Here is a 16,935-nt window from a genome sequence, read left to right on the forward strand (position 1 = left end):
AAATTCCACATGTGAGTGAGATCATATGGTATTTGTCTTCCTCTGATTGACTTATTTCACTTAGCATAATACTCTCTAGCTCCATCCATGTCATTGCAAATGGGAAGATCTCATTTTTTGATGGCTGAATAATATTCCATCGTGTAGATATACCACCTCTGCTTTATCCATTCATTAGTTGATCTTTCCATTGCTCCATTGCTCTTAGTTGGACTTTTTTTTTTTTTTTGCTTTGAACCCTTGCATGATTTTACTTCATTAATACTTGAATAGATAATTCTTCCAATCTCTTATTTTACATAATTTGGACACTTATTTTATTCTCCTACCTCAAGTTTTAAAAAGCCACCTGAGGTCAGAGACTCTAACTTACTCAAATCTTTGTATTCTCTGTAACACCCAATGAATAAAATAACAGGCACTTAATAATTATTTGAAGAGTTGAACAGAAGCACTTGACACTCATAAATGCATAAAGTTACTTTATTTTAAGTATACATTTAATTTTGAAAAATATAAATGCTAAAATATCTCATCTTCTTCATCTCTTAATTCCATAAAAGTCACAATAGAAAGCTTCATAAAACTGTAAAATACTATGTTATAGGAATTTTAGGTTTTATATTGGAAAAAAATCATTAGTAATATATTGAAATGTTTTCTGTTCTTTATCATTTTGTTCCACCATGTTGATCTACTTCATTTAAAATAAAAAGATGCATCATTTCTCCAAAGTTAATAAAGACTTAAGAGAATAAAAATAAGAATATCTGAAAGTGCGTATTGATTCTGAAAAGTAAGGTGTACAGATATGTACCAGCCATGAAAATGGCTAAAAAGAGGCAACTATTCACTCTTTTCACATTGTAGGACTGGGACAAAGTTAACTTCTGGCTCTAAAAGTTTCACTGGATGACTTTAGCCCTGAGTTGCAATTATCTGCCTGGGAAACAGAATTCAGGATTTTTGTATGTACCCATAGAGCACAGAGAAATGAGCTAAGAAATAGGTCATATCCAAATTTCTGGTCAAAACACAACTTGACTGGTTAGCAAATGTCATACAACTTTTTTTATCTCAGGCTACAATGAAGCTCAATGAAATCACCATCTGAAAACTCCCAAGGCCCTTCAGACAGTCAAGTGCTATAAAGTATCATCTGATTGTATTCAGCCACTTGGTGCCACTGGGCTTTATGCTCATGCTGTGAAGAGTGGATGCGAAATATCATGGAATAAATAAGAAAATCTCAAGTTCCTGCACCAAAATCATTAAGTGGTATGAAAAGAATTGAAGAAAGCTTTGTCCCATCCCTGAACAATGTCAACCTCTGTAATACAACTCAAATGGTTTTGTTTTGTTTTTAAAGGATAGTCAGCAGTCAATACATTTCAAGTACTTTAACACAGTTAAAAAAAAAAAAAAAAGAACCAACAACTCGGAAGACAATCGTTCTCTGTATTAAACAGCAATATATAGCTGATAAAAGATTAACTCTGTGTGTGTTGGTGCGTGTGCATAACATATACACAAACCGAATTACTGAGAGCAGATAATCACTTCTCCCCACCCCCATTTTTTGAGGTGGGGGTTGATCAGAGAGGGTTTTGTTTTTTGTTTTTGTACATCTTGAAGCCTCTATCTCCCACCCCCACTCCACTGCTTGACTGGAAGAAGAGGCAGGAACACTATTGCCGGTGGCACAGAAAATAGTTCAGATTCCAAGTCACTGTCTCACACAGTAGAAAAGAGTGATCTTTATCAAGGAAAACAGTGTCTCCAAGAGATTTTTCTTTCAAATGCAAAACCAGAGGCCTTTATGCTCCTTTGATAAGGCCAACTCTTGGCCCAGTGATCTCTTCAACAGTAAGTTTGTACAATCACAGGACTTCTGCTTGACATCTTCTGAGTATATCCTTAGTCTTGCACTCCTAACAACTTGAATATTTCATGTCTCTGTATCCACATCAGGGAAAGATACTTGGTAAAAAAAAAAAATTCTCCATTGACTGTATTCTGTGTGTCCAGTTTACATAGAAACAAAACCATCCCAAAATCTAATTAGTTCTCAGAAAATGAGTAAATTCAGTTAAAATACAGGTGATTTGGTAGCTCTGTATGGACTGCAGGTTCCATTTGCTTGTTTGGTAACTACTCCTGTTCCTTTGAAGGTAATGATTTTTTAAAAGCTTCCCTAGGTTCCAAAATATTGAAAGGGTTTGATATTAACTGTGACTTTTAGCAAACGGAAGATAGTGTTCTGCATTCATATCATGGGTTTCAACCTTTGGTCCAGAATATGGATCATAAGTGGAGGTGCCGACAGCCTTTAGATCTACTCAAAGGCCGAAATATTGAGTTAAGTTGCTCCAGGAGTTCTTTGAAAGAGATGGAGAGAGGCACAAATCCTCAAATACTTGATTCATGATCAGAAAAATAAAGAATTACATCCAGGGCCTTTATAAAAGTGAACAAAAGTGTCTTTAATTTAACAAGATCATAGGTTAGGCTAAACTTACTACGCGTGGCTCTTAGACATTTTATTGATGCTTCCCTTAGTAACGGAAAAGGAAAAGCTTCTTATAGTTTTATATTAGAGTAATGATGAAAACTAGATAATAGAATAATTTTAAGGATAGCTCTAAATACAAATGTGATGCCAGAACTTGGCATGTAAGGTTTTAACAAATAACACGTAATTTGCTGCTTCCATTTTAATGAAAATATTGCAGGTCACTTATGTCTAATTTGTATAAAATTTAAAGTTTTAAGATTATCACATACTATAAAAGTAACAGCTAATTCAGGGTAATATAATTTTTATAATCAAAATTTTAAGAGGGCAGAATTATAATTTAATTAATATAAGAATGAGTGATAGTCACTATGTGCATATTATGAAACCAAAATACATGGTTTCATCTTGGTTCTGGTACTCCTCCAACAACCTGTTTTAGTTATATATATTGAGTTTAGATAGATCACAAATATGGTTGTATGAATCCAAAATTATGAATTCAATATTTAAAATGTTATTTTTAATGCAGATTCACAATACATAATGCAGTCTATTAAAAATATTACATTTCAATTACATGCTAAATTTGGTTAATAAAGGCCTAATTTTCAATATGGTACTTTGAAATACATGTACACACATACATATATATATATTCTAAATGTCCCAGTCATAAAGAATAATTGCCTTTCATCCTAAAAACATGTGTGAGCCTTGTTAAAATGTATGTGTGTATGTGTATATATGTATGTGTGTGTGTATATATATATGTATACACACACACACACATCTCTGCAGATCTAGCTGCATTCCCATAAACACTGTATAGATAAGTAAATTGTCTATTAATATTCCTATGGACTTTGTATTGTAAATATGAGCTCTTGGATCAATGACGAAATCTGGCAATAAAATATATTTACCGTCATTTGCATAATAGTAAGTCTCTTAGACCTCTGATGGATTTTTCGTATGTGGTTTTGGGTTTTATGAAAACTGACACAAAGGGCTGGATAACTTTGCCCATTGCCTACCTTCACTCTGTCTTTTTCCAACTTCGCACATATGTGCACCAGCCACACACAGAGTACATACACAAACACACAAATATTTCAAAATGAAAACAATGTCTAACAATACTGCATAGGACATCGACGTGGTAATACAATTAGCATCTATGCCCGGATATCACTATTATCAAAACATCAGTTATTCCCATTACATAGGAGCTTCTCCCTTCTCCCCCAATCTCTTCATAGAACAGTAAGTTTCTTTTAAAGAACGGGAAAAATGGATGCTTAGAAACATGGTGTTTTTAATCTGATCTAGCCCTCTGGCTTACCTTAGAGATTGTGTATTTGTGTGTGTGTATGTGTGTGTAAAAATCACATTATATACAATACAATTTTTACAGAAAGCCTGGCAGCTACAAATAAGAGGTAGAACTACTCAAAACTATGTTTCCTGCTGCAGGAAAAAATTCATTTTCTTTACAGTAATTAAAAAAAAGTTTAAAAAATTGACAAAAAATAAGTTGCAGGTTAGGCCCCATAATTTAAACAACAAAATCTACGAAGAAAATATTCTTCAATGTACTCAACAGATAAGTTCATTAAAGGGTTAAAAAAAGTTGCATAGGAAAAAGGGATATTCCAGCACTTGCTACAATGATGGCAATAGTTTCTCTACAGGGAGTAAAGTACCTTTAGTTTTTCTTCTTTTGATAACTCTAAGATTAGGGCTTACAAGCAAGAGCAAGTTAGCATAGCAGCACTTTTTTCCAGTCCTGGAGAGCTCTATAAAGCAAGGAGGGACTCTGCCTGGAGGTCAGGGTTTCTTCTACCAGACAGACACACAAGCCAGTAAGCACAGCTCCAAAGCTAAAGTTGTAAGTTCCTTCAATATTTTAATCAAAGGTGTTACAAAATCCTTAATACTTTTGCCCTCTGCTTAATAAAAGAAAAGGACAGGGTCTGTGCGTCTCTTGAGTGACAAAGGAATTTGGTTGTCAGAGGACACATCTGAAAATATGAAAAGGGGATTCTTCAGATGTTTTTAAGGAACGGTGCACAACTGTCTTGATTTTACCTATGCAAGAGAGAAGCAGAGTGAGTGCTATATCATTTGGCCAATGACCAAAAACTGAAACAAAACAAAAATTAAAAAATAAACAACTAGACAAAACCCAAGAACGTTAACAACAAAAACTGTCCATTTTAAGAAAGACAAACAGGTTACAATGTAGTTTCTGTTCCCTTGCTCCTCCAGAAATAATCATTGTCTTCAGGCTCAAGTTCTATCCTAATTCGAGGCACAACTTTTACTGGAGTTCTAGGAGGACTAGAGAAAAAAGGGAAAAAAGAAGAGAAAAGAAATTGTAAGTAAATCAGATTCCCTTTATCACCTGTTAAATGTATGTGTATGGTGCAGAAGCTGAATGTGTCCTCTGTTCTCTTTAAATACTTATCTACTCTCTCTGTATTAAATACAAACATTTTTAAATGGGATGAAGGTAGAAAAGAGTCAAGAGATTCAAGCAGAAAATTTCATAAATTTTCACACCTAGATAAAAACAAAAAACACAAAAATCAAGAAGGAAGACTGCCAGGTGGTTGCTACTGTCAGAAATCAAAGGACAAATAGACCTACATAAAGAAAATGTTCTGAGATTTTGTTTTTTGGAAAATCAAGGAGGATCTGAAATGTCTAGAGCCGTGTTAAGATTAGGGAAGAAAACTACTGGACAGCTGCCAGAAAACTGCAGTTATCCCTTAAATCAGAGATGATATGGAAACGATAAAAGCAAACACTGATCCTGGGCTTTACCTTAATGATACTGAATATTGCCATTACTTCTAAGTATAGTAGGTCTCTTAGAGTATTTTCTACATAAAAGCTGGAGCAAGGTTTTGGGATTGAGTAATTGATTTAAGATAGGTTGCAGATAGGAAGGAAAACAAGGTGTTCTGCCAATAATCCACCATGGACTACATTTCTGTGGGGCAATCATCCCACAGAACAACATAAAACATGGAGTTGTCCTTTACCTTGGCATACCGAGTGACTGAAGGAAAGGAATTTTATCAGCATGATGTGTGGCGTTCAAGGAATGTTGGTGATCTTTCTCCTGGAAAAGAAAAATTTCTTTAAGTCGTGAACAGTACGTATAAATGTATAAAATTAGAGTAAAAATAAAAATCTTCATAAAAATTGATGCACTACAATGGGAAAGAGAGGCAAATTTAGACAATTTTTAAAAAGATTTTATTTATTAATTTGAGAGAGAAGGAGAGAGAGTATGCATGAGCAAGGGGAGGAGCAGAGGGAGAGAGACAAGCAGACACCATACTGAGCGCGGAGCTGGGCTTGATTCATGACCCTGAAATCATGACCTGAGCTGAAATCAAGAGTCAGATGCTCGACCACCTGAGCCATCCAGGTGCCCCTAGACAATTTCAAGAGACATCGTATTGAGCTAAGAAACTAAAGTTATGTGACCAAGTTAAAAATCTGTTAGTTCCATTTCCCCTAGGTATTCTGGGATGGACCACTGTTTTCTTCCGTGAAGTGGCAGGAGGCCAATCAATTTTAGAGCATCTACTTTATGTCTTAAGTCTTGCCCTTGGATTTCCTTTCATCTTCAGCATCCACGGTTTTGTCCTGCTGTTATTCATGGGGGAGAAAAAAATTGTGAGGAACTTAATTACCCTGTACCTCTACCATCAATTTTGTTCTTTCATGGATTATAAAAGATTAATATGTCATTAGAAAAGATTTCAGTTAGAATGATCAAAGATATTTTGTTTAAGTAAATTTCTAATATCATATCAATTTTCCATGTATCTTTCTAATGGGTTTTTGAGAGCATGAATAACAACTAGCACTAAATAATCAATTTGCCATAAACTCTTTCCACAAGCCTCAAATTCTAGCTCGTGGTACTTTTTATTTTTTATTTTTGAAGCAGCATTTAAACTGTACTTAGAAAGGCTACACCAGGTCAGGATGCCAACAGAAGACATATGTGCCGTGTCCCTTTCACAGTTTCATTTTGCTATTAATGCTCTAGCATTAATAAAATGAAAAATGAAGCCAGGATATGGTTTGAGGAGCTTGAATTCAGAAAAGAAATATTGACTAAATCCTGCTGATGGTACTGAAAAGAAATTAGCCTCAGTTACAAGTGATAGGTTACAGACTGGACACCAAAGCTGAGACTGCTCTCTAAACCCACTGTGGCAGCTAGCCTCCAAGATGACCCCCAATGTTCCCTGCACTTCCTGATATTCATGTCCTTGTGTAATTGCTCCCCATTTGGTACCAGGGTTGGTCTGTGTGGGACCAACAGAACATGGCAGAAGTGATGGCATGTCACTTCTGAGATTCAGTTATAAAAAGACTGCAGTTTCTGTCTTGGTTTCTCTCTCTGTTCTCACTGGCACCGGGGAAAACTATATTATGGGCAGCCCCACAGAGGTGTCCACAGGCCAAGGAACTGAAACTTCCTGCCAACTGCCTTCCATGTGAGCTTAGAAGCAGATCTCAGTTCCTGTTGTCTTCAAGCTTGGCCCCAGCTAAAAGCTTGTCTGCAATCTCACGGGAGACCCAGACACAGAGCCACCTAAATCCTCTACGCCTACATTCCTGAATGTCGGGAATTATATAAGAAAACACATGTTTGTTGTTTTGAGCTGTTAAATTTGTTCCACAGCAACGGACAACTAATATACCTATTTTTCATAAATAGTCGTTCATTTCAAACTTCTCTCGGTAACCTCTTACTGAAATTGAAGTGGCACTGTCAAACAGAAATAAAAGTGTCTCAACTGTCTTTTTTCCCCATAACAGATTAGTAGACTTTGAAGTGCATCTGGATTGAAAAGAAGATATTTTCTTCAAATGAGAGCCCAAAGTGAAAGTACTTTGGAAGCAATTGCTACTTGCTATTGGAAAAGCTTGAGATATTCACTTATGTTACTATACAGGTTTTCCCCCTTTTCAAGTGGCCTGTTACCTCAATTACAGAAGAAAAGATGATACGTCAGAAACCATTACACCTTAGCCATCAAACTATTACCCCAAAAGACCAGTCCAGTTAAAAAGGTGTTTTTGAAATAGCAGAAAAGGAATAAGGAAATTAGGAAGAAACTGCATATATCTTATAAGTAATACCTAAAAAGTTGTATTAATATTTTATGATTGCTAATTTAATTGAAAATAACAATTATTCCAAATGCTTGGTATGAACAATTGATTCACTGATCATTTACAGACTCATGATGCAATTTCTCTCTTGAGCTCATTTGGTCATTGGCTAAAGCCTAAGGAAGACAAACAGTAACAGACAGTGATGTAGTACTATAAGCTGCAATTCTAAATACAAGTAGAAAAAATGAAAAATCAATTAAAAACATGGTTACGAGTTTAGCAATTGAAAGAAACTGGTGATAACTTGGATCAGAGAAAAGACTACCAAACAAAAACTTAAAAGGTAGTGGATAAAAGGAAGAAGAGTGAAGCTCAAGGAATGGAAAAATGAAGTTTTATAGTAATTAAGTGTAACTCTTCACAAAGAAAAACAGAAAACAGAGGGAAAGGTAATGTAAATGATAATGCTAAAATTTTTTCTCTGCAAGTGCAAATCATATTCGAGCAGACATGCAAGAGGTTAGTTCTACTCACTGTCGGAAGGTTTGCTATCACTTAGGAAAGGTTGCTGTTCCATGATGTCCATTGGAATTTTAATACTTGGAACTTTTTCTGAGTATGGGCAGTCAGACTGTGAAAGAAATTTATAACAGTTTTTAGAAAGTTTTTACTATACAGCCCTCCCTACCTCCCAGTATTGATCAAACCTATCATATTAGCATTTACATTGTCTAAGGAGAAAAGACTTTGATATAATCATTTTTACTTGCTACCTTTTCAAATTCTACACAATTTTTCTCACACTTGTTTTCCTCTCACCTGAGTTAATGGGATAAAGTTAATTAAAACTAGGACCGCAACAAAGAGAGATCACTACGAATTAAAACAATTGTAAAGCTTTCCATAAGCTGGATTCCCAGGGAGCAAATATTTATGAGTTTGTTGTTGGGTAAAGTAAATAATCTCGACATGTAAGATTAAATTTAGGAAACTCCCTCAATTAGAGCATGGTCTAGAAATTCTTGTTTCGTTTATACTTTCTGATTCCACGTCCAAGACTTTCCTTCCAAGACAGGTAGAAGACTAACAGTCACTATCAGGGAGCCCTCAATGTACAGTGGAAAATAAACCTCTCCCTCCTACTCTAATAATCCATCAAAACTATTTTAGAGTTAAAGGTTCATTTCAATTTGTTTATACCAATGATATGTGAAAGCTTAGCAAAACATGAGAAAATAAACATCAAAAGGAAGGTACCTATGATTGTCAGGTAAGCAGAGAAGAATCATAATCAGAATAAAATGATAAAATCAGGCAGCTATTCATGAAAAAACATATCACCAAAGCCAAAACTATAACAGATTTTCAAAGGATTACCACCTTCCTTTTTTTAAGAATTCACTATATTGAATACAAGCCTGTGTTTGGACCAAAAAAGTCAAATCCATCCCTTAACTGTAGGTACCAAAGAGATGGCCTTTAGCAGAAAGATGGGGGGGGGGGGAGAACAAGAAGTCAAAGAAAATAAAGAAAAAATAAACCTTAACATACAGACTACTATATACATTGAATATTCCTTTAAGGTGAGTCTAAAGAGGGTAATAAGCCACAATATAATTATAAAGGACTAAGATATTGTACTTAAATAGACGAAAGAAAGAAAGAAAGAAAGAAAGAAAGAAAGAAAGAAAGAAAGAAAGAAAGAAAGATGCCACATGCATGTACCTTTACGAGAATGTCAAGAAGGACAAGTTTTAATCACAGTATTTCAAACGTTTCCCCAAATAATAGCATTTATAGATGAACAGGTTCGAAGCCAACCCTTAATCATAGCCTACCAGCCAGATCCAAAAATGACTGAGTAGCTCAAAATATTGGCAAGCCACAATTTTTAATACTTCTGCTCATAAAAATTCTGTAACCACCATGCGCCTGTGTGGCTGTCTTTATCCATGGACACCAGCACCCCTGATTACCAGGAGAACACCAGGGAGCCCCCAAATAATGAGTTCAACACAGACAACTTATTACACATAGGTACTCTAAATTGTCCTCGTGAGTTCAGTAAGACAAATACCATAAGCTTGTTGTTTTTTGGTGGGGCTGGGGGAAGAAGAGAAAGGAAAAGAAAAAAGTATCACACATTATCTTCAAGAAATCTGTTGGAAATACAGAGCTGGAAATGGTAAATATCATTAATAAAATAGAATTATTTAAATAAAATATGATTTATTGAAAACTGAAACAAAGAACTTCTCAGGAGCTCATTTGATCCAACTTTTGACACCAGAGAACACAAATTTAAAATATCTCAAAAGTTGGTATTTTACCATTTTTTTCTTAAAAACTATTAGAGATGAGGATTCTATAATATTAGTTCATATATTAGTAACATGTAACAAATTTTAAGTTTGGTGTCCATGTACACCAACTGGCATACTTGTTTTGAAAATTGAAAAGTATCACTTTAATTATGTCAGTATTTCAGGCATTCCTTTTTTCTTTTTTGTCTTGAGTGGTCTAGAAATTAACTTCAAATTTTGATTTCTATTCAGGGTGTAAACATATCATTCTTTTTAACACTGCACCCTAATCTGTACTGCAATTTAAACACAATCTCTTTTTCCGTCATCACTGGAAACAGAAAATCTATACACCTGTTCTCACTGAAGATGCATGATGACAGTCACAAAAGCTCCCTCTGACTCTTTTTCTCTTTAGCTAAATGTGCCTCATATATTTGGCCTTTTTTTATTGGATCAATTTATCTGAAATCCAATTTTGTCTGTTGCCTTCCTTCACTGTACTATTTCTAAATTCTCCACAAAGAATACAATCAGACAGCCTGACCAGCTGGAAATAACCAGACAGGCCTGGATTGGAGTTTTGGCTGTGCCACTATGGCTGTGTACGGTTACAAAAATGACTTAACATTTCTCAGTCTAAATTTTCTCCTGTAAAATCGGAACAAAAACATGTACTATAAACAGCTGTTATGGCAAGTAAGGACAAGTATGCATGATCAATCAAATGATCAAGTACAGTGTAGACATCAAAACTTAACTCTACCCCCACTTTAGAATTGTATACCAGGGATGCAATTAGAATGGGGATACTGCACTGTGTAAAATCCAGAACAAATCTTCACACAGAAAACGTCATTTTGGCAGTCCTTTCAAAAGGCTACTGGGATAAATTATGTGTGTGTGTGTGTGTGTGTGTGTGTGTTAAATAATCCCAGCTGCTCTCCTAGTACTGATTACAGACCCCTACTGGAGCACCTGTGAAATGGTCTCCTAAAGAAAAAAAAAAAAAGGGCAATAATCTTATTTCTCAACTTAATCACCCAATTGCAGGAGTATCATCTGGACTACAAACCTGCCTACTACAATTCCGTAAAAAGATCCCAAGCTCCAATTCCCTTCCCTTTTCATTGAAGGGTTACAGAGAGCTCGTCTTAAATCATGTCAAAGTTCAATGTGAGGATAAGTACAATAGAAGAGAACTTTGGTTGAGAGCCTACTCAAATGGATACATAGATCATAGTTGGTGAGGTCATTAAGTATTTGTCCACATCAGGCTTGAAATTACATAAAACTGAGTTATTAGCTCATATTTAAATCCTGGATTATCAATAGCGAACCACATACATTTTATAGCATTATGAAGCAAATTTCCTTTTCATCTATGAGATGGGAGACTGGAGTTCTTTAGATGTGGTGGGCTTTTTTTTTGGAAGTCATTTTATTTTATTTTATTTTATTTTATTTTATTTTATTTTATTTTATTTTATTTTATTTTATTTTATTTTATTTTATTTTATTATTTTTTTAAAGATTTTATTTATTTATGTGACAGAGAGACAGCCAGCGAGAGAGGGAACACAGCAGGGGGAGTGGGAGAGGAAGAAGCAGGCTCCCAGCGGAGGAGCCCGATGTGGGACTCGATCCCAGAACGCCGGGATCACGCCCTGAGCCGAAGGCAGGCGCTTAACGACTGCGCTACCCAGGCGCCCCAAGGAAGTCATTTTATTGTTATTAGTATATTAATGGTTATAGAAAGACTTCAGAAAATATAAAAAACTAAGGAAAGGAAATAAAGGGCAAAGGAAAGTGAAGACTGAAGCCATATATCTCACATAAAGGAATATATATATATATATATTTTTTTCACATTTATTTCTTTAGCTTTGTTTTGTAATTTTGGAAAGTTCCTTACATCATCATTGTCACTGTCCAGACTTCCTTTCTTCTTTTTCTTTCTCTTCTCATCTTCCTTCTTTTTCTTGTCCTTTTCTGGAATGACATCGTCAAGGAAGCTGAGGTCATGTTGGGAGAAGAGGTAGTCCATGCCTTTTCTGACAGCTACAAGTGCCAAGATCTGAAAGGATAATACAGAAAGTATGAAAGAAACCACATCAGATGAAGTCATGGTGAGCACTGATACTACCCTATCAAAGGCAGTAGAAACCCACATTGCATAAGGCTAGAATATGAGAGAACTCATCTTGCTTGTATGGATTTATATTAACTGGACCATAAACATTTTCTTTATGGGGAAAGTTAGGTCATAAAAGTCTTAAGTAAAACTTACTTTCTTCACTGAAATGTATGATCACATTCACTTAGAATGTCAACGCAAGAGGATTATTTTTAAAACCATTTTTTCCATGTCAAATTTTTAATAAAATGACTGAAAGTTTAAAGGGAAAAACAGCCTGCATATGATTTCTAATTATTCAAAACTAAAGCATTACACAGGTTTTTGAAAATCAAGAAAATCTGTACAACGTACAGCACACTACATCTTCGAAGTGCTAATAATGAGACAGTACTTGAGTACGCTCAGACCATTTAATCTACGCAGCAGCTTCAACCACTACTATGACCAGAAAGCTTACAGTGTGTCAGAGGCTGTGCTAAACTCTGAGGCAGGATTTTCTCATTTATTCCCACCACAAACTCAAAAAGTAGATATTATGATTTCCATTTTACAACTGAGGAAACAGGCTTAGAGACATAAGTATGTCATCCAAGATCACAAAGCCAGGTAAGGAAAAAATACAACAAAGGGCCCCAGCAGTCTGCCTCTAAAATCAGTATTCTTAAAATATATATCTTTGATTCTATGAGTTGCCCTTGAACAGCAACTTCTAAAGGCACATGAAAGATGTCTTTGCTCAAGAGTAAAATTAGTATGCACTAGGATATGAAAGTCATGACACTGTCTCAGATTAAACAGTTGTGTTTATCCATATCATGGGCTCTATATGTCTGTTTCTTCATCTCCTAGGGAAATTAACAATATCTGCCCAACTGATATTATTACATTATTGTTTTGTGATCAAATAAAAGCTCTAGAAGGATAAAAAAAAATACTTTATAAAGGGAATGCATTTTTATTACTATTTAGCACAAACAGTAAGTGATTTACTGGACATATTCCAAATCTACCCGGGTCTAACCTTGTTTTTCCTGTCTTTAGCAAAACTAATAGGTAGACTATATGAATAGGCAAATGGGAGTCATTTCTCACACTCTTTAGAAAATAATGTGTTTCCCAGTAAATTAATAGAGTTTAAGGAGAAAAAAGGGGGATATAAGGGACCATCAGGGAAAAAATATATGACTCTACAAATATCACTAGTATTTTATAGCATTTTTTTTCCTGCTTCCTTGGAGAAAAAAAAATTACAAAAAACAAATACAAATAAGATAAAATAATAACTCTGGCTGAGAGTAAGATGATTTTTATTAAAAAATACAATATGTCTGTGTAAGAGAATTCTGTTTTCAAAGCTGTGGGAGAGACAGATCAGACCTGAGGCTGGCTTGGTGACTTGTTTCAAGTATATGCATGTGTATTTTCTTGCAAGAAATGGAAAATTATGGTAAAGTACAAAATTCAACAGTAAAGCCAAATGCAGAGCTAGTATTTCCTTTTTCCTTCTTTAACTTGTAATTCCAAGTGCAATGTTAAGTTATTTTATCTTGCTTCTCATCATATCATGGCAAGGATTGAGAGCCCAGACTTATCCTTAAACTTAGCAAGAACTTCATGGGGCGCCTGAGTGGCGCAGTCATTAAGCATCTGCCTTCGGCTCAGGGCGTGATCCCGGTGCTTTGGGATCAAGCCCCACATCAGGCTCCTCTGCTATGAGCCTGCTTCTTCCTCTCCCACTCCCCCTGCCTGTGTTCCCTCTTTCGATGGCTGTCTCTGTCAAATAAATAAATAAAATCTTTAAAAAAAAAAAGAACTTCAAAAAATTCACTCTTCACTCCATTTCTTCTAATTCACTGGGACCTTCAGAAGTTGCCAAACTTGTTTTCTTATTATTTGGACAGTAATGTGCTATACTTTGTTATTTAGATTGATTCTATTGTACAATATTTTAAAAATAACTAATGTGCACTGGTGTCTACTCTATGTCAGGCATTGTGCTATATATTTCATATTTATCATAGTCGCTCAGAATGACAATTCTAAAGCCATGCTCATTTTACTAACAAGTTCATGGCAGCTCATGGAGGTTCCCTGACCAGCAGAAACCAGGGTTGGTATCTGAACTCGGCTGAGTTTGCCACTAAAGTCCAGTGTAGATGACCACAGACATAGGAACCTTAAATTACAACTGATCAAATCAAAATTATTTGGCCAAAGCTGGAAAAATGAGAACCACAAAGAAAAGATACATGTGTCTCCTATGTGACAATAACAAATGACACTGCTATGACTTCATGGGGAGGTTCAATGAAAGGAATCCCTACCATGACTGGAAAAATGATAGCAGCCACGGTTGACTTGAGGATCCAGAGCAGGGCTAGACACAGCACCTGTAGGAACGTGAACAGGTGCACCCTGCGCAGGGGGACATGGCGCAGGTAGATAAAGTCTGGCTGGTGTTTCAGGGGCATCAGCAGCAGCTTCAGACGATCCATGAACTGAGGAGAAAAGGAGACAAGAGTACAACTGTATTACTCCAAGAGCTGGTACACAAAGTCATTTCCACAATGCCTAACTAACGACTCACGATTTATATATTCTATAATTTAAGCAAGCAGTGTCCTTTTCAGAGGACCTTGGTCAGGGAACACAGAAATTTAGTCCAGCACAGTAAGACTTAATAGGAGTCTTCCAATATTGCTACTTTGCAGGAATGTTATGCAAATGTAGGAGACAAAGTGGCCACCAAATAATAAAGTCATGAAGCCAGATATAAATTCTAGATGCTCATCTCTTACTTCCTATTTTTACTGAGTCTCCAGAGAGAGAATCCTATGACTATTTTCGTAATGAAGGAAGACATCTAACTCGTGTATCTTACTCTGTCTTAGTCACTTTACCTGAAAGAAGAGAAGGGGTTACTATGCATCTTAGACATTTCAGGGATGTTTCAAAGATACAAAGGGAGTTTCCAACTTGAAAATGGGAATGCAGTGGTATTGTCATAAATTCCGTATTATTTATCTATGGCATAACTTAACTAATAACATTCAGCAATTCATTATCATTTCTTTTCAAAGAAAAGCCATATGATGATGATAGTGAGCTTCAGAGTGTCAACCACTGGACATTCGAATCCAGGAGAGGCTATCAGTGTTGCAGAAACAGGTCCTACACTGACCGCTGAGCACCTCTGTGCCAGATACTGTGCCTCAGATTAACTGAAGAGTTTCCACGGATGTGGGTGAGAAGGATGATTTTTAGGTACCTACCAGAGGATCTCTCAAATGAAAGATACTCAGTAAAGAGCTTTGAATTGAATTATTATGTAATAAAACTCTGACATAACATCTCTGCTTGCATTCTAGAGGGAAGGGAGAAGTGTGCAAATAAACTAGACTAACACAGACAAGCTTCTCAGAAGCTATTTCCTATGTAACAAAGTTTCTTTCTCTGTCTAGGCCTATTTTTGACTGGAGGGGGCCTTGCTGTTTATAAAGACTGGGTTACAAAATTTCTTGCTAAATCAAATCTTGCCAAAAGCTCTAAAAGAGGGAGAGTCAGGAGAAAAGGCAAGAGGGACAACAGCATTGCAGAATTTAAGAAATCCACTGGCTGTGCCTTTAGCAAAGGATTTTTTCCCCATCACTGTAAAACTGTTGATTTTTTGCCTTCTGTTTAATTTAACAAACACGTACTAAGCTCTAACCATCGGTTTAACACCTAGAACACATAAAAATCAAACTTCTGATCTAGACTGACCTATTAAGGTAAAAAAAAAAAAGAACTATTAGTTTGGGAGCCATATTAGTTTCATATTTTTCCATTTAGGGGAAAAAAGAATATTTACAAAGCCAGGTAAAAATAAAGTATTTTTTATATATTTGTACTTGCCCAAAGTTTCATAGACACAAATAAACCCCCATTCACATTCATCTAGTCCAATCTATGAAGCACCATCTTGTATTTTGTGACAAATACCCCAATGGTGAAGAACTCTACCCAGAGGGGACCTAAACAAGGGAAAAATAAAACAGCCTTTTCTGCTTTTGGGGGTCTGGCCACCTGCCCAGCTCTATCTGACTCTAAAACCAAATTAATCTAAATTCAATAAATGAAAGCAAGGACTATTATGAAGGGGTTTAAATAAATTCTTATGATGTTCACAGAACATGCAGTCTTTTCCCATTAAAACATTAGTAAGTGCTAAATAAGGCTACAATTAATAAGGTGCCAGAAAGCAGCAGAAGTACTTCCAGTCTCCTGGTGCCAATTAAATTAAACCTCAGTTGAAAGACAAAGTCCCTTACAAAGTTTTCCCTAATGATTTTTTTTTTAAAGGGGGCCAGTTTTACCCAAATTGTGAATAGCTGAAGTTTTGGACAAAAGTAGCACTAAACCACATTGACTTTATTCTTTTATTGGCGCAAAACTTTTGATCATTGATCTCAGCCATGTGAAAAGCAAATCAAATAGCAGCCTGTTCTTAGTATAGTTTAAAGGCAGATGGACAAACAGTATCTTGAGAAGCACACCAAAAGGGTTCAATTTCTTTCTTGAGATGAAGGAAGGAAGGAAAGAAGGAAGGAGGGAAGGGAGGAGGGAGGAAGATGGATCACCGCTCTCTCACTTCCCTAGTTAAATGGCCTTTAACAGCTTATTTCAAAATGGGTGTCTATGGTAACATTTGTTAGCACAAATTAATTTTGTTAAGTAAGTCAGAAAATAAGGAGGTGTATGGCAGAGCAAGTAGAAAACAAATGCATTTTATCTATCATCTGTCTATCTATCTAACATATACTGCTATATTCTTTTCAGTGTACAGT

The 16,935-nt window shown here is 35.7% G+C and overlaps 1 protein-coding gene across 7 annotated transcripts in view; it reads right to left on the bottom strand.

Moving 5' to 3' along the window:
- Window positions 1-1,409: 1,409 nt before the first annotated feature.
- Window positions 1,410-16,935, bottom strand: part of SLC4A4 (solute carrier family 4 member 4) — a 349,367-nt gene continuing 333,841 nt past the window's right edge. For 5 of the 7 annotated variants that reach the window (XM_045789287.2, XM_087864093.1, XM_045789293.2 and 2 more), the window contains 5 exons: window positions 14,434-14,607; window positions 11,885-12,046; window positions 8,201-8,297; window positions 5,566-5,645; window positions 1,410-4,858 (listed from right to left, as the gene is read on the bottom strand). In XM_045789287.2, the coding sequence (XP_045645243.2) occupies window positions 5,602-5,645; window positions 8,201-8,297; window positions 11,885-12,046; window positions 14,434-14,607 (477 nt within the window). In that variant the 3' untranslated portion in view covers window positions 1,410-4,858; window positions 5,566-5,601. The remainder of the gene's footprint in view (window positions 4,859-5,565; window positions 5,646-8,200; window positions 8,298-11,884; window positions 12,047-14,433; window positions 14,608-16,935) is intronic. The other 2 variants (XM_087864096.1, XM_045789312.2) reach the window with 1 other exon arrangement.

This window comes from Ursus americanus, chromosome 8, assembly GCF_024610735.1.
Source record: "Ursus americanus isolate L20-20 chromosome 8, mUrsAme1.1.p, whole genome shotgun sequence".
In the NCBI taxonomy this organism is placed as follows: domain Eukaryota; kingdom Metazoa; phylum Chordata; class Mammalia; order Carnivora; family Ursidae; genus Ursus; species Ursus americanus.